Source organism: Copadichromis virginalis, linkage group LG6, assembly GCF_057382275.1.
Source record: "Copadichromis virginalis isolate Kocher_CV1m ecotype Utaka linkage group LG6, C_Virginalis_male_GT1.1, whole genome shotgun sequence".
Classification (NCBI taxonomy): Eukaryota; Metazoa; Chordata; class Actinopteri; order Cichliformes; family Cichlidae; genus Copadichromis; species Copadichromis virginalis.
Genome location: NC_140623.1, coordinates 9,079,776 through 9,105,062, shown reverse-complemented (window position 1 = coordinate 9,105,062; position 25,287 = coordinate 9,079,776). Strand labels below are relative to the sequence as shown.

At 43.0% G+C, this 25,287-nt stretch overlaps 1 protein-coding gene across 1 annotated transcript in view; it reads left to right on the top strand.

Moving 5' to 3' along the window:
- The first annotated feature begins 3,759 nt into the window (after positions 1-3,759).
- Positions 3,760-25,287, top strand: part of LOC146707141 (voltage-dependent T-type calcium channel subunit alpha-1I-like) — a 186,873-nt gene continuing 165,345 nt past the window's right edge. The window contains exons 1-2 of the mRNA XM_085458476.1: positions 3,760-3,866; positions 12,428-12,561. Coding sequence (XP_085314602.1) covers positions 3,774-3,866; positions 12,428-12,561 — 227 coding nt within the window. The 5' untranslated portion in view covers positions 3,760-3,773. The remainder of the gene's footprint in view (positions 3,867-12,427; positions 12,562-25,287) is intronic.

Sequence of the window (25,287 nt, the reverse complement as noted above, 5' to 3'; positions counted from 1 at the left end):
TGGAAAGCTGGGCACTCCAGCAACACGCTAAAGAATGCATTTAGGAGTGAAAATGACCCCAGGATAATCCTAATAGTATTAGTCCAAAAGCTGTCATCATTACTTAGTGCGAGGAAAGAAGAAATGCTGACCTGCAATTTTGTCCAGCTATGCCTGGAAAGGCATTCGTGTTTTAGGGGGTGGATTCACAGACACTGCCTGGAGGTTCTCACATAGGCTCAGTGACACCTGAGGATGATATCTCTGTCCTCATTAGGAAGGGCTAGCTACACAAAAAGCTGAAGTGGTAAAAGTGTGTGTGTGTGTGTGTCTCTGTATGTGTGCGTGTGCGTGCGCTTGTAGAATGGTGATATAACTGGATTATTTGTTCCGTTACTGCATTTCCAATTGATTTTGCTACACCTCATCAATTATATTGATCCAAATATCAATAGCATCAATACCAACGCTGATATTATTATTGGATCGTGATAGGATTAATACTTTATTTCTGTATTAATCTGTCGTCTAACTTCAGGATGCAGCTCACAGAGTTGTGTTAAATTCCAGATGTCAAAACACAGGAAAAGCTGAAAGGTGTGTTTTGCTGTGTTAACTCATCACAGTGATTTACTGGTCATTAAAATGTGTTCAGAATTTGAAAATTGATAATAATTCATCCCATAACTCCTGACACACTGCTCTCCCCTACACACGCTGCCTACATGTTAAGCGTATTGATGCTGTTATCATACTGATCATCATACAGCAAAAGTTACAAAGCTCTATACAGAAAAAGGAAAAAAGTAAATGGAATAAGAAAACACAGAGGGTCCATTAATCAGAGATATAATTATTAGTTCATGTTCAGAAGTAATCAGAATTCTAAAATCAATACTTAACAAGTCGTCTCTGTTTACCCTGCAATGACCTGGAATTTCAAGGATGGATGGATGGATTTCCAGTTAAAAATGTGAAATCTATTGTTGAAAAAAAATTGTAAAAGGATGAAGTTTGTTTTTTTAAATCCCTTTGACTTTTGACAATAAGCTCATTATATTTGTTATATTTGTTAAATTGTAAGAAGAGAAGGATTAAATTAGATTATCTTCAAAACGATCAAAGAAAATATTTCAGTTAATACGGGAGTATGTGTTTGATTTATGAAAATTGAGAAAATGTCAAACATCCACATACACTGTGAAGATCATCAAGTATTTTTTATGTGTTTTCAAGCAAGTAGTGCATAAAGAGTGATTGAATCACAAAAGACCTAACCTATCACTGTGCCATTCTAATTGGTAGACACAGTACAAAGTTTGTATGTAATACTTGCCATCATGTTGGAACGTATAATTTCAAATGTTTCTATTTTTTTCCATATTAACAATGTAAAAATGACACATGCACATGTTAAGTGCCTATTTGTTACGCTGTTGTTGCTTTCAACCCTGGCTATGCATATAATACTCAGAACTTTGCATACAGTTATTTAAATATCATTTTTTCTGTGTAACTGTTTAAAAAGCTGTCATGCAGTTAATTGATCCATGCATTTGATGGTCTATGACAGATCTTTCCTCTTAACCATGTGTCATGTCTGCTTTGCAGCTGTTAGCCTGTTGGATGTCGATAATAAACATGCCACCCTGCGGTGAAAATTTCTCTTTACATGATCCCTGTCAGCTGACGCGTATTGACTTAATGTTTGATTTAATGTGAAACCTAATGTGCCCAAGTGTGTGTGTGTGTACATGAATCTGTGCTAAAGTGTGGGCGGGTGATTTGAGTGTTATGTGTTTGAACCTGTTGGTTATTTTGCACGTGCATATGTGTGCGGCTTTCCGCTCATATGTGTTTGGAGAAGTGGGCGTTTGTGTGTGGCTCTCTGTCTTTGTGTTTATGTGTATGCATGTGCTTTGCCCACTCAAAGCCTATCTTTATCCATCCTGCGATATCTAAAGTGGTCCATCTTCTTGTGGGAAGGTTCAGGCAGGGCTAAGACGAGCGTGTTGAGAAGTTAATGTTTTCAGGAGACTCTCTGTGTGTCTTGCTGAAGCTGCACCTGTCCTGCTGACTGTGTATGTCAAGCTGCTCGGGGAGTGTTTCAGCTTCCTGTTCTGTATAGCCTCCAGGAGGGATTGGACCTCCTGGGCTATTACAGCACATCGTCCCTCTCATACTTGTTAGCTGAGCATTGCATTCCCTCCACGAACACATGGTGAATGAATTTTGAATCACTTCCTCTTGCTCTTTCTTTACTGTTTGATTTTTCCTCTTCAGTCTGCTCCATTTAACTTTTCTCAGAACAAGTGTTGTTCAGTTTTTGGTTCACTCACAATATTCAGCATCGTCACACATTTTCTGACATTTGCTATGCAGGATTTTGATTACTCACGTCATAGAGGATTTTCCTATTAGAAACCACTGAAACAGTAGGGCTCCAGCATCTTGCTGGCAGACAGTAGATGGTGCCGTTCAGTTCTATGAAATGTCTCTGCAGCATCTGATGCATCTCATTTGTCTTTATGATTTAGATGGCTTTGGGGTGCATAAGTGAGTGTCAGCAGAGTGATGAAGTTAAATAAGAAAAGTGCATTTTTCATAGAGTATGTCATAGATATCGCGCATTACACTTTCTAATACTACCGCAGTCTCCTGTGTCGGTGAGGATTAACTTTTATGGAGCAATCAAAGAAAAGCTATGGCAGGTTTTTAAAATTGGATTTTCTTCTTCTGTTATTGCCATAGTTTTCATAGCAGTTATAAAAAATAATGCTGACTCTGAGAACCCATCATAGAATATAAAAGCAATCTGCAGATATAAGAGTGTTGCTTAAAAAAAAAGAAACACTAAAAACACTATGGTAGGAATTGACTGCTGTTCTGTAGCAGAAGATGGACTGAATTATAAATTGTACTATATTTGCACATTTTGCATCTTGCACGTCTTCGTCCTGTCTCGTCTACAATATCCTGACAAAAACTTGAACCTGGTATTCAATACCTACTGCACTATACATTTTGTATTGTTTCTGTCCTGTCTTTGTTTATTGTACAGTTATTGTACAGTTAACATTATAGTATTTCATAGCATTGTATAGTTAGTAATTAGTACCATTTTATCCCTTAATTTTACCGAAATTTAGCACATTATTTATTTGTAATTCCTAGTTTTAAATCATAAATCACATAAAGATATGTTTTTTATATTCTTATGATTACACCAAGGGGTGCTTGGGTGAAGCAGCATTTTTATTACGCTGTAAACTGTTGTATTGACAATAAAGCTCTTGTTCAGTTTAGACCATATACCTCCTTTCCAGTCAGAAGCTGAACATGCTATTAGCCATTTAAAGCCCGAACCATGAAATGATTGCCGGAAAAATCTATTTTTTTAAACGGAGTGTTTATTAAACCTTTTGGCATTTTAAAAAATGTTTGGCTTTTCTGGACAATTTGTTGGTTAAAGATTTATTCTGCAATTTGTTTGTGTTTTTTTAGGGGGGGGGGGGGGAATCACACATGTAAAAGTAAAAAAAAGTCATGTATGTACATGACACACTTGGCGTTAAGAGGTTAGTAGCTGGAGAACTGAGTTAGCAGAAAGGGTTACTTTTGTTATTTGTTTCTATTCTCTCATCATTTTTTAAATGAGGTGTCTTCATAGAGTTTCTTTTGTTTAAAGTACGAATGACCCATTTTCCCTTCACCGGAACATAAAGTCTTGGCTTTCCCTTTGTGAGGAGTTCTCCTTAACCAGATGTGTCTCTACATGGTTCGAACGTGTGAGTATGATGGTGATCCTTTTGAACTGTGTTACCCTGGGAATGTACCAGCCCTGTGAGAACATCGACTGCTCCTCAGACCGATGCCAGATACTACAGGTACAACGCAAACGTGCACGAAATCCACCCCTAGCTTGTAGCAACATCCCATATAGTCTCAAAGGAAACTGTATGTGTGCTCTTAACAGTGCCTTGTGTGTGTGTGTGTGTGTGTGTGTGTGTGTGTGTGTGTGTGTGTGTGTGTGTGTGTGTGTGTGTGTGTGTGTGTGTGTGTGCTATTTTGTTTTTATGCAATCATTTCATATGAATTCTACTTCCTATGGACACATGAACATGTGGTTCTGATAAAAATATGTTTGATCCCATAGACGTCTGTTAAGTAAAGCAATACAGACTCTTTTCTTTTGCTGCTTGGAGACGAGTTGTGTTTAGATGCATAGTCTCTCTCATGAGGTCCATTCTGAGCCAGGAAAATCCCTCTGATAACATAAATATTCCTTTTAAAGTGATGTATGAGCTACAGGTGTTGAGGGACCTCTTTAAAGGGTCCTAAAAGTCAAAGGGACCAGTTAGACTGGTTTATGTTCTGTATATTTGATTCGAATCGCACGGTCATATTGCAGAAAAGAAGATAGAAACACACACTGATACATCCAAACTCAGCTTTATCCCAACCTTACCTCATTTGCCCATCATGCTCTTCTTCCCCCCATGCTGGGCACTGTACCTGCTTGCACTGACTCACTGCTAGCTTGCGGTCTTTATGCTGCAGCGAGCATGACTCTGTCATGTATGGCACCTTTGCAGCTTCACTTATCATTTGGCAGGACACCGAATCTCTTCTCACTTATGTCAAAGGTGGCTCGAGTGGGTATAACATCTGTGCTAGAGCCTGCGCGCATATGCCTTCCGTCTGCCGGGGCAAAGAGCTTGCTGAATCACACGCAATGCACACGAGGCGCTGCACACATCATATAGCATAGCAGCAAACGTAGACGCACACAGTAGATTGATTCAAGTGTCTGTGGGGGGGTTGTTGAGTTGGATCTAATAGAATTTCTCCTCCAAGTATCTATAGACCCTATTCAGTATGAGCATGGATTTAGTGGGCTACAGCCCCACAGTCAATACGCTGCTCTCAGAAAATCTACTGTTCAATAACATGATCTCCATGCTGGCTCAGCAGCGAAATCTATAAGCTCTAACAAATGTGGGCTGAGAGACCTTTGGAGGCTTAGGTGGCCACTAGCAGGCATTGTTGGATGATGGATGAGTGCAAGTCCATTGTTGTGCAAAAGTGTTGAGCTACCCCTCCTCTCTTTGGAATTTTTTGAAAACGCAGATTTTTCTATTTGTTTGGGCCTTTCATCCACACGTAAACGGCGTTATCGATCACTGAAAATGGAGATTTTTAAAAACTCAGTTTTTGCATTTAAGTGTGGACGAGGAAAATGGGGATTTACTCATGCAGCATCAAAGTCGTCTTCACTCAGGATAGAGACAAAATGCTGTTGCTGTTAATCTGACTATCTGCAGTTTTTACACACTTACATAAACACACGCAGTTACTGTCCCTCCATTTAGAAAGACAGAGGTGTGACATAGCAAACTTCTACACTGGGGGTTCGGGGAGGGGAATGAAAAAATAAAGTCAGATGTTTTAGAGAGTTGCAGAAATGGCACGAGACATAAGTGCTTTTCACCATTTGCTAAAGTCTCCCTTGGGTTAGCAAACATTACCGAAGGTAGCACCACATCCATCTTTCCAGCAAAGGTCAAGGTTGGAAAGTCTGACCACTCCTCATTAGTAAGCTGGTCTGGCATACCTGCACTAAATAGGATGCATGTTTTCAGCAGCAAACAAGTCAGGAAACAAAGATCCACCTTAATGGTTCAGATTTGGATCACGTCGCTTGCAGTACGTCGCTCTGAAAATCAAATTACAGGCAACACTGAGCGTGTCAGTTTGTCTCTAATCCCCCAGTATGAACAGAAAGGAGCTCCAGCTAATCTAGGCTTTTTGCACACAACAGCATCGACGAGCTGAATTCTTGGATTTGTTTAAGTGTGTTTTTCTTTTCTTTTTTTATTAGATGCTTGATAAAAGCTATGTGAGGTGTGAGGATTTCGACGTGAGGCTTACCTCTGATTACTGCGCAGAATAATCGTTTTCCATTACTTCACCTTTTAAGGAAACCTGTTGATTTGAGCTTGACGGCATTTGGATGATGTCATGGAAGAAGCGTCTTTGCTGCCATCAGTTTGCTTTTCACACACAACATCATCAAAAGTCTGTCACGGCCGGGCGGATCACACACAGTGATTCGGCGTGCCCGTGTGGCGTGCTGGCTAGACCCAAGCGCGGCGAAGGCTAGCGGTGGGTTTGGAGCAGACACGCAGTTATTCTAGTAATGACCTGAGCACGAAGCGTGGCTTCGGAACGGTCGTTACAGACAGAGAGCGAGCGGAGCCGGGAAGAGGAAAAGGATTGAAAGGGGTTGTAACTCACAGTTGCTGGATCAGGCGGAGACTGATGTCGCAGAGTTTCGGAGCTCGTGACACGAGGGTACTGGTGTCTGAGCGGCGAACAGGTGGGTGGCGTCTCTCTTTTAACCCCGGCCCCGTGATCAGCTGATCACAGCCGATCACCGGCTGACAGGACCCCCCCCCCGAGGACCGGCACCCGACGGGCCAGGACGGCGGCGACGGAAATCCGAGATGAGGGAAGGATCCAAGATGAAGCGGGACGGCACCCAGGAGCGCTCATCAGGGCCGTAGCCAGCCCAGTCCACCAAATACTGGACCCCCCGGCCCCGGGGACGGGAGTCCAAGATCCGACGGACAGTGTAGACAGGACCCCCATCGACGATCCTGGGCGGGGGCGGGGCCCGGGAGGGGGGCGCCAGTGGGGAAGCGACGTGCCGCTTAAGCTGCGAGACGTGGAAAACCGGATGGACCTTCATGGCGGGCGGAAGCCGGAGACGGTAAGCCACGGGGTTGAGCCGGGCGGTGACTTCGTACGGGCCGACGAACCGGGGAGCGAGCTTCTTGGACTCGCCGCGCAGCCGTAGGTGCTTAGTGGAGAGCCAGACGCGGTCCCCCGGCTGGAAGGGGTGACCCGGGCGGTGGCGGCGACGATGCTGCCGGGTGTACAGAGCGTTGGCCCGGGAAATGGCAGCCCGCGCCTTGATCCAGGCCTGGCGACAGCGGCGGACCATCCGTTCAGCAGCCGGCACGTCGACCTCCGCTTCCTGATGGCTGAAGATAGGAGGTTGAAATCCATAACAGACCTCAAAGGGCGAGAGACCGGTGGCGGAAGAGATGTGAAGGTTATGAGACAACTCAGCCCACACCAGGTAACGAGGCCATAGCGACGGTTGGGCGGAGACGAAGCACCGTAAGAAGCGCCCCAACTGTTGATTGGTCCGTTCAACCTGCCCGTTGGTCCGAGGGTGATAGCCGGACGAGAGGCCGGGAGACGCTCCAATCAGGCGGCAGAAGGCCTTCCAGAACCTGGCGGTGAACTGTGGCCCCCGATCGGAGACTATGTCCTTGGGGAATCCGTGAAGCCGGACGACATGGTCCAGGAGGAGCTCGGCCGTCCGTTTGGCGGAGGGGAGGCCGGCCAGGGCGACCAGGTGCACCGCCTTAGAAAACCGGTCCACAAAGGTGAGGATGGTGTCAAGACCGTCCACAGATGGAAGGCCGGTAACAAAGTCAAGGCCGACATGGGACCAGGGACGTCTCGGCACCGGGAGAGGGTGAAGGTCGCCAGCGGGTGGCTGGGTGGAGGACTTGGCCCGAGCACAGGTGTCACAGGCGGAAACGAAGTCCCGGGCGTCCCGAGTCATGGAGGGCCACCAGAAGGCACGACGGAGGAGCTGGAGGGTTCTGTCGGGCCCTGGGTGACCAGAGAGCGGGGAGGAGTGAGCCCAGAGCAAGGCCTCCTGACGGCACCGGGATGGCACATAGAGCCGCCCAGCTGGGGTCTCCGGCGGAGGCGGTTCGGCGGTCAGGGCGTCCCGGATAGAGTCCTCCAAGGGCCACCGAAGGGGGGCAGCGAAACAATGAGACGGTAGGATAGGTCCAGGGTCTGACGTGAAGTCGTCCTGGGTGAACTGCCGGGAGAGGGCGTCTGCCTTGGTGTTCTTGGAGCCAGGGCGGTAGGCGAGGTGGAAGTTGTACGGTTCGAAGAATAAGGCCCAACGGGCCTGCCTTGGGTTGAGCTGCTTGGCAGAACGAATGTGGATCAGGTTCTGGTGATCAGTCCAGATCAGAAACGGTTCTTTCGCTCCCAGGAGCCAATGCCGCCATTCTTCCAAGGCCCACTTGATGGCCAGGAGTTCCCGGTCGCCGACACCATACCGTCGCTGCGTGTCAGAGAACTTCCTTGAAAAATAGCAGCACGGGTGAAGTTTTCCATCCGGGCCGTGTTGAGAGAGGACGGCGCCAGCGCCAACATCGGAGGCATCCACCTCCACCACAAAATCTCCGGCAGGATCAGGGTGGAGCAGGACGGGAGCTGTAGCAAACCGACGGATAAGGTCTCGGAAGGCCAGTTTCGCACCAGGGGGGAGGCAGAAGGGCCTGGGCAGGTTAGCTGGTTTAGTGAGGGATGTCAGTGGCGCGACAATGGTGCTGAAATTGCGGATAAAGCGCCGATAAAAATTGGCAAAGCCCAGGAAGCTCTGTAGCTGCTTAAGGCTGGAAGGCTGAGGCCACTGGGTCACGGCTTGGAGCTTTTGCGGGTCCATGGTCAGGCCATTGGAGGAGATGGTGAAGCCCAGGAAGGTAGTGGACCGTTGATGGAAGGCACACTTTTCCAGTTTGCAGAACAGCTGGTACTCGAGCAGCCTGCTTAGCACGGCCCGCACATGGCGAATATGGTCCACTTCGGTGCGGGAGTAGATCAGGATGTCATCCAGATAGGCAAACACCCATCGGCCCAGCATGTCCCGCAAGACATCGTTGATCAGGTGTTGGAAGACAGCAGGGCTGTTGCAGAGGCCGAAGGGCATCACCAGATACTCCCAGTGCCCGTTAGGGGTGATGAAGGCCGTCTTCCATTCGTCCCCTTCTCTAATCCGCACCAAATTGTAAGCGCTGCGTAGGTCTAGTTTGGTGAAGATGCAGGCCTGGGAGAGGGAATCGAGCGCGGTGGATAGCAGAGGAAGAGGATGGCGGTTCTTAACAGTGATTTTATTCAAGCCTCGGTAGTCTATACAGGGGCGAAGCCCGCCGTCTTTCTTCTTTACAAAGAAGAACCCCGCAGCTGCAGGGGAGGTAGAAGGGCGAATGAAGCCCTGTTGGAGAGCCTCAGCGACGTACTCCTCCATGGCTTTGTTCTCTGCGGTTGACAGCGAGAACAGGCGACCACGAGGAGGGACTGCTCCCGGGAGGAGCTCGATGGCCATGTCGTAGGAGCGATGAGGAGGGAGAGCGGAGGCTCGCCTCTTACTGAAGACCTCGGACAGGTCATGGTAAGCCGGAGGGATCCTATCCAGATCGACGGGCTCCGGGGGTGACGCCTCTTCTGACTTTGAGTCCTGTCCAGTCCGGAGGAGAAGGCAGCGGCGTGAACACTGGGGACCCCAGTCCAGGATCTGGCAGGAAGACCAGGAGACGTGGGGGTCATGTCGACGGAACCAGGGGTATCCGAGGATGAGAGGAGAGGAAGAGGCCGAGACTACTAGGAACCGGATCTCCTCCTGATGATCCCCGACAGACATGCGGACTGGCTGGGTCTGGAACTGGACCGGGTAGGGTTGGAGTGGTCGCCCGTCTACTGAGGTCACCGGGAGAAATCGGTCGACGGAAGTCAATGGGATGCGGAGCCGAGAGGCTAGTTTTTGGTCGATGAAGTTCTCGGCGGCTCCGGTGTCCAGGAGGGCTTCGGATGAGAGCTGTTGGTGTTTCAGGTGAAATGTGACCGGTAACAGAAAACGAGAGGGATCAGAGGAGTGGGAAGGGCCAGGTGGGACACCCCCGCAGTCTACCTGGCGTCGTCGTTTCCCGGCCGTAGCGGGCACTGGGGACGGCGGTGTCGAGCTGATCCACAGTAGGCGCAGAGGCCCTCACGCCAGCGTCTCTCTTTCTCCTCTTTGGGGAGTCCACCCAGCTGCATGGGCTCCTCGCTGGATGTGCTGCTTGGGCTAGCCGTGGCTCCATCAGAGGGGGGAGGAGGTCGCGACGACGTGGTCCGCTGAGGCTGGAAGGGTTTTAAGGCCCGAGGGGCATGGCGAGGCCGCGACATCACGCGTTGGTCGATCTTCAGGGCAAGGTCCACGGCCTCATCCAAGGTCTTTGGGGCCTCACGGCCGGCCATCTCGTCTCTGATGTAATCAGCCAGCCCCTCTAGAAAGATGGAGCGCAGAGAAGCATCTCCCCATTGAAGCTTAGCAGCCAGGGTGCGGAATCGGGAGGCGAAGTAACAGACTGGTCGGCCGCCCTGGCGTAGATGAAGCAGCTGTGACTCCACTTCCACTTCACTGCTGGGGGGAACGAAAGTCTTTTTTAACTCCTCCACAAACAGAGCATAGTCATTACACGCTGCAGACTTATTGTTGTAGAGAGCCGCGGCCCATTCCTGAGCCTGGCCAGACAAGAGAGAGGTGAGCATCGCCACTTTTGCACGGGCAGTGACGTATTTAGTGGGTTGACATTCAAACATCATGTCTAAGGTGGCGAGCAGTCCATCAGGCCGGCCGTCTACTCCGTTCCACTTGTCGGGTAGTCCGATCCGGGGTTCAGCGCTCACCGGCGCTGGCTGACGTTGCAGCGAGGTGACGGAAGAGGAAAGCTGGAGGACAGTTTCGGTGAGAGACTCCATCTTTGTGCTCATCCGATCCACCACACCGCGGAGATATAACACTTCGGCTTTCAGCCGTTCGAATTCCGCTGGGTCTACATGCGGCTCAGACATCCTGTCACGGCCGGGCGGATCACACACAGTGATTCGGCGTGCCCGTGTGGCGTGCTGGCTAGACCCAAGCGCGGCGAAGGCTAGCGGTGGGTTTGGAGCAGACACGCAGTTATTCTAGTAATGACCTGAGCACGAAGCGTGGCTTCGGAACGGTCGTTACAGACAGAGAGCGAGCGGAGCCGGGAAGAGGAAAAGGATTGAAAGGGGTTGTAACTCACAGTTGCTGGATCAGGCGGAGACTGATGTCGCAGAGTTTCGGAGCTCGTGACACGAGGGTACTGGTGTCTGAGCGGCGAACAGGTGGGTGGCGTCTCTCTTTTAACCCCGGCCCCGTGATCAGCTGATCACAGCCGATCACCGGCTGACAAAGTCTTACTGTGTGCAGACAAACAGTCTGTCTCATTCATCAGGAAATCTGTTAAATTTGTGCTTGTACATTAGGCATCTTACATTTAGAGGAAATATGTACTGTATAATGGATCTTTAGAGCTGTTGCTAAAGCAAACCAAAATACAACAAAATTCATTGATATTGAGTTTTACTGCCTGTTATGGTAAAAGTTATGGACCTGGAACCAATTAATGGAGGATTGTAGAAGAAGTGATAAATCATTTAGCACAAAATGAATAGATGAGTTTATTCAATTGTAGACATAAAGCCTAAAAGGGCCTACGGCCACTCAGAGGATCTAAAAACTGTGTTTATAATTTGTGTCAAAATAAATCTAGTTGGAACCTTAACTTCAATTTTTCTACATGTAGTGTTGATATACTGTATTTTCCACACTATAAGGCGCACTTAAGATCCTTAAATTTTCTCAAAAAACGACAGTGCGCCTTATGTATGAATTCTGGTTGTGCTTGCTGACCTCGAACCGATTTTATGTGGTACACGGCGCTCAAACATCTGTCAAAACATGTTTTAGTGTGACTTTGGTAAGCAAGAAGCTGCACCGCTTGATGGATTGTGGGAGCATTACGGCTACTGTAGTCAGGAGACTCGCGGAGTGATCTGGGTCCTAAACTCCGTCTGTTCAGGTCTCAAAGTCAAACGAACACTGCACACTGTGAGTTAAAAACTGCCTAAATTCTTTCATCTTTAATAAAATGATCAGAGTTGCTGCTTCACCAGGTGTAACAAATAAGTTTAACATCCATGAAAACAGAATCTATTAAATTTAGCAGAGTTAGAAGTTAGCAGGAAGTTAGCTCGCTAGTTTCCACCTAAACATGATATACCATGTTCTGACTGAGGGATTTCTGAAAAAATTAAAATGTACAGCTCTGCTATCACTTCCAACATAAATGAAGACAGAAAACTAAACAGGCATTTGCCAAGTGGTTTTATTTATTTATCCGTGCATGTGTGTGTGTGTGTGTGTACATTTGCATCTGCTTGTCTATGAGATGCAAGGCCTTTTCACACACATGCATTATTTATTTAATGTAATCCGTTTTTCAGTGTTAAACCTATAAAGAAATGACGATTCTCCTGGTCACCGTTTCCATGAAACTTAAAAAAACAAGCAAAAAAAAAAATTATTGTGAGTTCAAACGATGATTAAAGTCAGTTAGTTTCACTTTTGCACGCTAAATTTAACAGACGTCTCTCTCTGTGATCTTTTTGTTTCCATCCCAACAATGATTCATCATTCCTGCTGCCAAAAGCAGCCAGAAATGACGTTTTTCCTTATGTTTTCCCTTATTAACACCTCGTATCTCTGTTTCTTTTCTGTCAGGCCTTCGATGCGTTCATCTACATCTTCTTTGCTATGGAGATGGTTGTAAAAATGATCGCTCTGGGGATCTTTGGTCGACGCTGTTACCTCGGGGACACGTGGAACAGGCTGGATTTCTTTATCGTCATGGCAGGGTGAGGACCTTCTGTTCCATTTATCTGACTCCTCTTTCCACATCAGGAGACTCACACGGGTGGGAGCGCTGAAGGGTTTTCTCCCAAACACATGTCTTGACAGCTATAACATCAACAACAAAAACAAATAAATAAAATGTAAAAAAATAATAAAGGGAAAGTATGAACTCATGCATTGTGGGTCAGTGTAATGCTAATTAAATACACCCAAAGGGCTACACTTAAACATTAGCTGATTCTTTTTCAGTAATTTTCACTGTTCCTCTTCGGTCTGCTAATATAACTTGTAAATGTTTCATTCCACATTTAAACTGGAGCTCTCACACAGAGAGTGTTTGAATTATTCGAAAGTTCAAATATTTAATTATGGTCAATTCTGTTTCGCTTCTGTTTAAAGGCCAGGTTCCAAATCCCTTTTTGGCTCATCCTTTTTTGTCTTCCTCTACAATTCACAATCCACTGTGCTGCGATGCGTAGCCAATCAAGTCGGTGTTACAAATGTAACATGGCAGTGGGTATTAACGTGTGGATAGTAACTGGCTCTCACTTGGGACGTGACTGGCAGTAACACAGTGATGATGCGACTCAGCTGAGCTAATCATCTTAATGGAACCTATTGAATAAGCTGAAATTACCCAGCCACAAATTCTGTCAGGGTTACTGATGTCTCGAAGGGATACCTTTAAATGGTAAAAAAAAAAAAAGGTATGAAATATTTTTCTTTGGACAAAGTCAGCCATTAAATGTGTGTGTGCTTTTTTTGTTAACTCTACTGAGCTTTTGTGCAACTAAGGGATTACCGACTCCTGATGCTAATCCTAACCCACTCCAGTGTACCAAGTATAATTTTGTTCACTTGTCTCATTAGTAGTGATTTCCCACTCTCTGCAGCTTAGTTAAATCCCTTGTTATGACCATCTATAATGTTTCTCTTTTAATCGCAGTGAATTGCTCAGTTTCTTGGAGCACTGGTGGTAGAGGTGGGCCAGTCGATCCAGTAGTATTGATACCAACACTGATACTGGTATCGGATCGATACTAACGTGACAGGATCGATACTTTGTGTCTGTCCTCTAAGTTCATGATGTGCTGCACCCTGGTGAACCTTTTTGGATGTATACCCTGTAGCACATTTCAGTAACAGAAGTTGACCCAAAGTGCTTTAGAGACAGGAACATTTATATTTTACATCTCCAAAAAAATCCCAGTTTAAAATATACATGAGAAGTTGAAAAGTTTTGTTTGTGATTGTGTTCAGAATTTGCAAATTGATGATGATGAATCACGAATGACACATTGTTCTCTCCTACATAAGCTGCCTTTACAGGTTAAAAATGTTGGTATTTCTATTGGCAATACAGGCTCTGCATTTACTTGGTAACAGACTTATACCAAAATTTGCAGTGTCGCACAGCACTAGTAGGTTGTGGTTGGGGGCGTTTTGTTTTGTTTTTCTAATTATGTAATGTCTTTTTATTAATATGATCTGACTGAAATGCCAATTTTAGAATAGATGTTTGCATTTGAAAGGACATGACGAGGACACTGCCTGTCTGAAAGTTACAGTTTGTAATGTTAACATTGTCGCCTCTTTCAAAAATATTAAGGATGTTTTTAAAATCTGGTTCATTTAGTTAATTTGGTCTAGAACTGTGGAAGGGCTGTTGCATTTTACCTCTCGTCCGCTTCACACCAAACATTTAAGTTTGGTTATTTTTTTCACCTATTAAAGGGTAATGAACAGCTGATTTGCTAGTCAGTGCTGTCGTATCATGAACAGAGTCAGAGCACATGGTACAACAGCAGGAAATACAATGTTGCTGTACTTTACCTTTTATGGTTTTAGAATTTAGCCATAAAGAGCTCATAATGTCTACACTGCACGTGCAGCTCATATTTAGAGAACAATGGTTGACGGAGACCAAATAGTAGGGCTGGGCGATATGACCCAAAATTCATATCTCGATATTTTTTAGCTGGATGGCGATATAAGATATATATCTCGATATATTTTTTTAAAGCCATAAAGTAAGAACAAGAAGAGAGTTCTTAGTCAAAGCTGTGTCCCAGATGTCACACAGGCACTTTTATTAACATAGAGCAGATGTACATAAAATTTACTCAAAAATAAATTATGAGCATTTATTAAATAATAATGCTCCATAAATAAAAGAAAACAATGTTGTTTTTGTGCATAACAAAAAGCTCACAATTGTGCAGTCAAAATGTAAACTAAAAGACGCTGAGCACAATAACAAAGACAGATTTCACAGCTGCTCTGTTCCCTACTTGTACTGCGTGACTGACAGCCTGGAGTTTGAAATCCGCTTCGCAACCACGTCTCTTAACAGGTGCCATTTATGGTCCTTATACACAGTAGGGTAATATTACGTTGAAGCACAGTACGTATCACTCCGCGAGGCTCAGCCGTAATGCTCCGACAATCCATCAAGCGGTGCAGCTCCGTAGCTTACCAAAGTCGTACTAAAACATTTTTGACAGATTGCTGAGCGCCGTGTTCCGCATAAAATCGGTTCGCGGCCATCAAGCACAACCAGAATTCATACATTAGGCGCGCTGTCAACTTTTGAGAAAATGAAAGGATTTTAGTCCGTGCAGCACCTCTGGGCTGCATGGCGTTAGCGTGGTTAGCTCGTTAGCGTGGTTAGCTAGCTAACACATTGACGCCGTCCAGCCCCACGCACGGGGCGATGCGCAGTAACTCGTTAACGGAGATTTGCCGTGTCCATCTTGTCGCTTCCTGCAGGTGAAGCGATGGGGGAGGAGGGGGAGTTGTGTTCAGTGAAGGAGAGGCGAGGCCGAGTAACGTTGCGTAAAGACGAAAGTGGACGAAAGAGAGGCAAACTTGCGGCTCCACAAGTATAATTATAACGTAACATAGACTATATCGATATAAAGGATATTGTCAGATCTTATATCTCGTATAAAAATATATCGATATTTTTTAAAAACTCGATATATCGCCCAGCTCTACCAAATAGTGACATCTGTTGTTAAAGACGGATACGATAACGGCCAAAATGAAAATTATGATTATTTTGGACATTAGTGAGATCATGATTATTTATCTCAGTTATTGGTTGATTTGTTGAATTGTGCGTAAACATTTTTTCAGCCCTGCTTTTTCACCTAAAGTCGGTGAAACTCATACAATAAAAATAAAGGCAAATACAAAAACTGTACCAAGATTTTACTCAAAATTAATTTTCTGTATTACTTTCACTTTCTACATTATGCTACACTCCTGTTAATAAAACCATCTCTCCACACAGAAGGCCTGATCACCTGGTCTCTTAGAAGCAAAATATAAAATCTCTCTCTATTCCCCTCTTTGTCATGTTGTATACAGCACAGCTATTGGAAAAGTAATTGCTTGAGGGGATAATATGGCTTTTGTCCAGTGACTATTTTTCCTGAAGCCTTTGCTACTGAGAGTATTTAGTGTATACTTATCTTTGGCCATTATGTTGGTGATTTCAGTACATCTTTGTGAGATGGATCAATATGCGGACGTGCCACACGGGCTCGCATTTGTGGAGTTCTGTGCTGATGTTGGGTGATTCCTGTTAGCAGCCATTGCGTTGGTTTTCTTGGACGTGTGTTTGTAGTGTACTTTCAGGTGGTAGGATAGCTCCAAACAATGAACGGTATTCCGAAGGACAAGCTCTTCACCTTCAGCTGTATCTGTCTTTTAATTTAGCATTAGTAGGACAGACTACAGCAACAAACATGGTGCATAGTGCAGGTAACAGCTGTGACTGGCACATATAGTGCATGCTCATTGTCAGGCAGTGACTTAGGAACCAACTTGATGTGATGAAGCACGCATTGTCACTATTGGTCTATTGCGTTCATTTAATCATGGGAAGCCAAAATTTGATTAATATCTGCTTATCTCCTGACACAGTGGGACATAATGGTTTCTAAGTGACTGATGGTGGGATACATATTAAAAAATTATGATAGCTTTTAATAAACAGCTGTAGCTCAGGAGGTGAAACGTGGTTGTATACTAGCTAAAAGGTTGGTGGTTCAATCCCTGTTTTCTTGGGCAAGATATTGAAGCTAAAGATGCTCCCGGTATGAGTGTGAGTGCGTGTATGAAGGTTAGGAAGCACTTCGATAAAGAAACAGTCCTTGTATTAATACGTGTGTGTGTGTGTAAATGAAGCATGTAGTAGAAAACCCTTTGAGTGCTCAGTCAGTTTACCATTTAATAACACGCTCAGATTTAATAGCTGTTACGCTATTCCATTTATGCTAAGCTTACATCAGCTCTTGCACCTAAAGTTCCTATTGAGCAAAGCCAGATCTTTGTTTTCAGGTCAGCAGTTATAAGGCTCCGGCTCACATTTGACTTTATCAGTTCAAGTTACCATCAGTTAATTATGGGTTTTCTTACATTATTTCAGACAGTACAAAGTTAGACATTTGTTTCTGTATACACACAGAAAGACAAGTAGCAGTTTATTTTTTTTACTGCATCTTGTCATCTGCTCTGATTAAGGCAGCCAATAGTGTTTTATTACATCAGAAGCTGGAGGCCGGGCTACGAAAACATACTATTACAAAATTGAGAAAAATCAAAACTCAGACAACATCAAAGCAACCAAGCAAACAAGGAAATTGACATAACACAAAATCCACTTGAGAGAATATTTACAAGGACAACTTCAAAGTTTCATAAAAATACATGTTATGTACATGTATGTTATTAAGGTTAATTCACAACCAAAAAGAGGAGAAATGTGTCCTGGCCTGGGTACCCTGTAATGCAGCTATCCAAAGGAAAGAACAGCTGTTCCTGAGTGACAGGAGATTACAGCGGTAAATACAGAGTTTACCCAGCATGGCTTAGTATTTTAAAAAAATACATTAAAATAAAAACTAGGCCAGGAAACTATACTAAAAATCGATAAATACTGGACATTTTATCACAAAAAGGAAACAAAAGACACGACATACGATGTTTATTAGTGCATCATTCTCCCAGATTTCAGGAATAATAATATTGGAGCCTAACATTGGAGTCTCTCAGACTCGCAGTTTCACTGGCAGTGCGAGTGGAAGGCAAGAAATTAGAGTTCATGGCAGAATAAGGAGTAAAATAAGCTTTGGCTAGAAGAACGTTTCCAAAGCTGGAGTGCCACGCTATCACTTAGCACATAAGAATTAAAGTAATTAACATGGTTTGAAGCAATTAAGTTGTATCCTATTATTTTTATGTTCTCAGGATTTGTAAATATACCATTAGTTTGCTGCATACTGCCTCCATGATCATTCCCATTCAAAAACAGAAACAGGTTTTCTGGTGACACCTGTGTAAAAACATCTTGCATCCACAAACCTTAAGCTTTTGACAGATGCCTTAAGGATGGAGAATGTCCAAACATCAAAACTAGATTTGACATCCTTGTTGCTGACCAACAAAAACACAATCACGTATCTGGGTGACCAATGTTTTTAGGGAGTGGAATGAATAGAAACACAACACTCACAGTGCTGAAATATGTTAAAATCAATGACTTTGTAGACATTGACAGATTGTATTAACATTAGTCTGTGTTCTTGTTCCAAAAACCAAGAACTTAGCGTTTATACTAACCGGTTAAATTAGCTGGAACCGTGCTGTTGTCTGTAAGTTAGGGCCACTGCGTTTAGAGGCAATCAACAAAGGAGCTCTGAAACATCTGCTTCCTGCTGAATTTCACTGTGTAATCCACAAAGAGCAGCAGTCACATTAGAAATGATTGTGAGTTGTGATTCTTTTCTCCACGATTAGTCGTAGGGATTCCCCAACTGCAGAGTCTAATCCTAACCCTCTACAATGTAGGTATAGACTTGTACTTCAATGAGTACTTTTTAGTTTCTTACTAAGATTACATTTCATAGCCTGTACTTTTTAACATTTACTTGAGTAAAGACACTGCATTAGCACTTCAACTTTTAGTTGAGTATTTCAAACACAGGTATCTGCACTTCTACTTAAATGAAGCCACATCATTTCCTTAAAGATTAATAAAGTAGCATTCTGATTCTGATAAAGAATGTCTGTATTTTTGGCACCACTGGCCACAGAACATTGAAGTATGCTTAATTACACTTTCCTGTCCACAGGGTGGTACATTCTAAATTACAGTATTCACACGGTGCCAATGCTATATAATTAAGGATGCAGACTCAAAACTCTAAAAGTCCTAACTTCAGTAGATCCAGTCACTAAATAGGAAGTTTTCACAAAGGTATATAACAGCTAGGTGCCCCTAACAGCTGCACGTGATTAAGTGTGATCAGAAATCTTGGCACTTTGCTGATCTGAAGCATTCAGGCCTCACAATGCACCCTGGTGCCGAATGTGACGAAACAGCAAACAAACAACAAACTGTTTGAAACAAAAAAGGAAGAATCAAGGTTCCTGTGACCCAGTCAAAGTACAAATCTCAGCTGGACTAAAATGATTTGGTGGGACCTTAAGAGATCTGCGAATAAATGAATGGCCGCCAGTGGGCCATAATTCTTGCATAACGATGTGAGAGACTTACAAAGTCTTACAGGGCAGGATTATTTCAACTTATTGCTGAGGAAGTGCTTCTACAAGTTACTGAATCATGGGCTGTACTTGGTTTTTCCCAGGACCGCATGGAGTCCTGTTAAAAGTTTCTGCTTCACATCACTTTTGTAAAATGGGTTCCATCAGTTTGTCAGCTCCATTATGAGTAACTGTACCTGTTAGTCATACTTTGACAAGCTTCTCAAAATGTTACAATGAGTACAGACCAGCTTGAAAACAATAGTTCACGTTTAAAACTAAATAACCTGTACCTATACCCACTGCCTTTATTATATTTTTGTGTTTCTGTGGGTCCCAAATTATTTTTTGTGTGACCGTCTTTATTTTTTAATAGTCTTTCTCAAAAAATTAATAATCCAAAGAGCAAATAATCCAAAATACAAAAGATTTGTACAAAACAACAAAAAAGTTGATTCTCTTTGTGTTGGAATCCATGCTTATATCGTTGAAAGTTCCTATTACTAATGCATGCCAGTCTTCCTACTTACTTAATGTACTTTAGTTACACTATTATAGGAATTGTAAGTATTTTTTTTACAAATAATTGAAGATATCATGCTCACTAATACTTTAAATTGCTAAATTCAGTCAAATTGTAGCTTTCTGCCATAAAGTTTCCTTTTGTGGCTTTTTAATTTCCTCTGCATTCATCCTCTCCTTTTTTGATTTTCACTTTCAGAGAATGGGGCCAATTTTTCATTCGGTTTCACTGAAATAGTTTCTCCAGATTTTCCAGCTTTACAGTCACTGGCCCTGAGGCTACAGAAGATTCTGCTTCCACCATCGAGCTTCCTTTTAATATTTGATCTAGTCCTTTTTTCCTCAAATCCAAAAAATCAGCACACAATGCCTCATCATCATTTCTTTGCATCAGCCCGCAATGTTCATGCATGCATGGTATGGAAGAGATACTGCCATCATCACCAATTACTCCCTAGTCGTGCGTCCACCACATGCAGCGTGCTTAGCGACAAGGAGGAGGGGGGACATGATAAAATGTTGCACCCCTGGGAACTAGTTTACTGCAAACACAAACAGTAGGCGAGCTGCAGGGAAGGGATTAGGAGCAGTGTGAGGCTCACACCAGGCTCAGCTTAGCTTGCCTGTAGAGCTGAACCCTGCACACAGTTAGTGAGGGAATATTGTTCGAACTGCATGTTTTTGTGTGTTGACTGCTCTTGGATTTGGTAGATGCCAAAATTAGTCCAAAAGTTGCCTTTTTATAAACTCTCTTTAATAACCCCTTGCTCCAACTACATGCCTCCATTAGTGATGTGAAAGGCTGCAGGCAATCATCTTGTGTAAAAGATGTATTTTTATGAGGAAATGTTCTGTACATTGATATAAAGCTAAAGAATAAGCTCCTCAAACACAAAATCGACTCTTAAAAGTGTCTAAAGTTAAGCTTGCAAACCTTTCTTCACTTGTGAAAACCAGTTGGCAGGCTTTGAAGGGCAAATTGATAATAGATTGATTTGTGCACATGCATGCAGTGATGCCTCTTCTTTCACTCCTACTATGCCACATTTAAAACCTATTACTGTATATAATAGTGCTGAATACAGTGAAGTTTATGAAGCTAGCGTTGGTTTTTAGTCATTTTTCCATTCATCCTTATTCTTTGAGGCCTGGCAGAGCTGAAGTGGTGATGGAAGTCTGCGTATTAAGAGCACTGTATTTTATTTTTCAGTCTATCTGCTGAGAGACAGGAGAAGAAAATTAGCTAGTAGCTAAATCTGGCACATTGTGTTTATTCTGATTAGGCTTGCTGATTAGAGGAATGGTTTATTTGAAGAGTTTTAGCCAGGACAGTGCAGAAATAGTACTGGTGAAGGTTATGATGTCGTGGCCTGATAGATTTGTGGGAGTGGGAGTCTTTTTCACACATAAACGTTAGTCATGGATTATCGAATACATACTTCCCTTAGGCAGTAGTTTTCATTTTCATTGCTATGCAGATGAAACCTAAATTTATCTCTGAAACCAGATAAAATAAATCAATTGCCATCATGGAGATTTTTGTTCTCTGCTGTTAAATTCTGAGTTTATTGGAGTTTATTTGGCACTTTTTCTTCTTCATGTATGCTGTATAGTGTTTTATAGTTTATACCTGACAGGTTTTGTTGTTCAGTGTCCTTGTTTCTTGTTCTTCTGCTACTGTGTAATGTGAGTTTAGTGTTTCTATTTTGATCCCTTGCGTTGTAGTCTAGCTTTCCCAGCATCCTTTTGTGTTTTGTCAAGTCCCCAACTCTGTCAGTTACTTGCATTAGGTTATCTTTTTCCATCTTTTTTGTCTTGTGTTTGGTTTCAATTCCTTTAAAAGTTAATTTATTAGTTTCGGCTCCGTCTTTCCACTCTAGTGTGTCATCTATACCTAATTACTTTCTATATCTATTTAAAGCCTCAAGTCGTCTTTGTTCCTTGTTGAGTTGTACTGTGTTCTCGCTTTGCTCATGTCAAGTGTGGTTCCCTGCATTGTTTTTACTCAAATCTCAGATCTTAAGTTTGGTGATAAAACATAGCTTGGCTCTTGGTGGCAGTAATAAAATTTCTTCCAATGAGTGACGCTGATCCTAATTCGTTGCAACGCTGCATTATTCCATTTGCCTAAAGCAGAGTGGACAGTGAGCGTTTGAGAGAATAAAAGAAATACACACTAAAGCAAATGAATGCATTAGCATTGGCATTATACAAGGTTGTCTTTACTGACTTAATGGCATCTGTCTCGTGTCTATTGTTCAGCATTAAAGTTTTTTTTCACTCACATGAGGAATGTGTTTGTCTGTAGAAAACTAAAGCTGGGTGCACACCTCACAAATGTCAGACTGATCATGATTGTGATTTGAGTGTATTGACTGATTCGGCTGAGCTAGATTGGGTCCTTTCCAGGTTTAGTTGATGTTAGCAGTTGACAGGTTAAGGAATTGAGTGTGTGGTTTAAGTGTAAAATAATTTCTCTCCTCCTCAACCTAGCCCTCATTAATCAAGCTGGAGTTTCTAACCAAAATTGTTTAGATTTCTGCTTTAAATGTAACTGGATTACTAAAGCTGTAATTTTCTCCATCGCGGCCCATGTAAGAGGTGAAGTGTATGCTTCAGTGTGAGCGTATCCTTCTGCGATAATGTGTTTTTAGGGATAATGTTAGAGAGGTTATCGGTGAACGCAGGCTGAGCTTTGTACCTCCTCTCTCAGGATACATTTAGTCTCTCAGCCCCATGTCCTCTATCTGTCTCTAGCAGTCAGCCAAGGAAGCATGACAGGAGGTAAAAACATGCTGTGTTTTGAGGATACGACAAGGGAAAAAGAAGAGATATCAAAGCTAAATGTCAGGGTTCATAAATTTACACATTTTACACTTTAAAAGCATTTCTTTAAAACCCATCAGAGGAATGACAACAAGGAATTTACATTATGTTTCTCAGGCTCTTGCAGGTTTACTTGACTGTTGTTCCAAACTTAGTTGAAATGCTCCTGTCAAGTCATCAGTTTGCTAATTGCTTAGTAGTGTGACTGTTGCTCAAGCTACAGATGTTTGCATGATTATCTCCTGATGTAAAAAGCTGCACACTTTCACTTGCTAAGACATTAGCCCCAGAAGTTTTAATGAGCCTATGTTCCAACTGACTGCCAAACTGCTTAGAGTTTGTCTGGTCTTTAAGGTAGAACTGGAAGATTAGTTTCTATAACTTTATGTGGTCTGATGCTTCACTTACACTGGACTTTTCCTGAGTTGTGGTGGTTCCTTGCCAATAGCACCACTAACAGTTAATGGTGGAATATCTAACGGGGAAGAATTTTCACAACCTGAGTTGCATCCTAATATACTACCAGTCAAATTCGGTAGACCCTTTCCTGGCACGGTGCATGGCTATGTGCTTGATTTTATGCAGTTATGCAATTGGATGAAAACACCTAAATTCAAAGATTAGGAGGTGTGGCACAATACTTTTGTCCATATAGTGGACAAACCGAGCTGAATGAGCTTGTGAGGCCCCAAGGCTGGATTTTGTGTTTCCTACCTGTTGCAGTTTAGAGACGTCTCATAACCACCATACTGTGAAAGGAATCTGTACAACATAGCTATTTCATATAGTCAATAAAATGTATGTCTGTCTAACATAATAACACTTACATCTAGGCAACATATTTGCTGTTGTTTGTATGGTTTAGTGGTTGGTTTTAGTTGAAGGAGCTCCTGAGATACTTGCATCAGCCTCCATCTACAGTGACAGCTGTGTCACGATGGTCAGATTATACTTGTCTAAACAAAGTTTCCCATTCTTTGGTCTTGCCATCTGTTTCTCACACTTCACATATTACAAATATGTAAAGCTTTGTTTTGTACGCAGTAGATTTAGAAACTGTGTAACAAGCGTATGTTTGCATTATACATCAGCCGTCTCCCCCGTGACATACACTGAAAGGTGGCAAACCGTACACTGGTAAGCACAGCAGATGGGAGGCCATAATTGATTCTTATTTGCATTGACATGACTATATTTATACATATAGTCATGCCATATATATCACATGTTCGCCCTCTCGTTTGACTGAAATATGAGCTGTCCACTGTTAACTTTTCTCTCTTAAAAATGACTTAGCTTTTTTTTTCCTGGGTTTACAGTTACATAAACACAATAAAAACTTTATGATGTGATGGAACATCATGTCACCCAAGGAAGCAAGCATCTATTCTTCTAGTACAACAATCCATCAGTAAATCTAAAGACTGGCAAAGGTATAGCGTTCAGTGTTGTTGAAAGAATTTCAAAGTGAAAGTGCTGCAGAGAGATACTCATTCATCTATTTGTGCTTTTTGTTGTTGTTCATTTCTTCTCACAAGGATTTCTATTGATGCAAACATGAGTCAAGTGGCTTAGTAATAGAAAAACCAGCAAGTATAAAGAAAAAAGCTGTTGGGTTGTGAGGTTCCATTAATCAGATAAAACTCATTGCAGACATCTACCAGACTGGGATATGTTGAGTTTGGAAGATGGGTCTATGCTTTAAACTTTATGCCATGTCTCTTTTGAGACATTGTGAGTGATTTTGCCAGTGCACTGTTATTTATTTATGTTTTAGTGTTGATACAGCTCACACCGATGGAAAGAGATTCACGATAATCATTAAAACTCAAATCACTTTTATCTGTATTATCAATATGTTTGCTTCCTACATTATATTTACCCGATACAGTGTGCAAGCTTGAGCAGCTTTAGATGTTTAGATTCTTTTCCACCACACAGTATCATCAGGGAGGCGTCTAATCCCAAATCCTTTCTGCAGCATGACCCCAAACATAGAGCTAGAGTCATGAAGAACTTTGTTCAGCATCAAGAAGTGCTGCGACAGATGGCCTGTCCCCCGCAGAGGCCTTATCTCCACATCATGGAGTCAGTCTGGGATTACATGAAGTGACGCAGGAACAGTTTTGCCAATGAACTGTCGCAATAAACAAGACCAGTTGATTGTTATTATTATTGTTGTTGTTGCTGTATTCATGCAGGTAAGCTAACTGAAAGTTTTACTTTGGTGATGGTTGTTCTAATTAACATTAATATAACTAAGTTCAAAATCAATCATTTCTCTTTGATATCAGTTTGATTTCAGGGTAATCAGAATGTTTCTATTTCTAAATTGAAGGCTGCTGAGGAGCAAAAATAATCTAGTTACTCTGTTCATGCTCATGAACATATGATAATATAATCAAGGCTTTGCCAAACCTGTGAAACAGTCTATTCCTCTTTACTGAATCTGTCTTCATGCTCTGCAGAGAAATAACTAGTATTTCTATGGTGGGACTCAAACATGGGGTGAACAGTCACTTGTTACAGAAACTATACATTCATTTATTTAGCATCTTTAGCTTGCTTCGCTAAGATATAGCTAGTATAAGGAGGTATGTAATGTATAATGTATGATCTTGCTTTAAACTTGACCTTCTGAAAACTATCAAGGACTAGGTGGGACTTTGATGAGACACCCCAAAGCCAAAGGGGTGAAGGCGAACAGCTGAATGAGAGACTTAAACACCCAAAAGGATTTCAGGCACCAAAAACTAGTTCATAAAGTTTAGACACCATAAATGACTTGGTTAGCTTTAGGTACCAACAGTATTAGAGTTGGTCCCTGA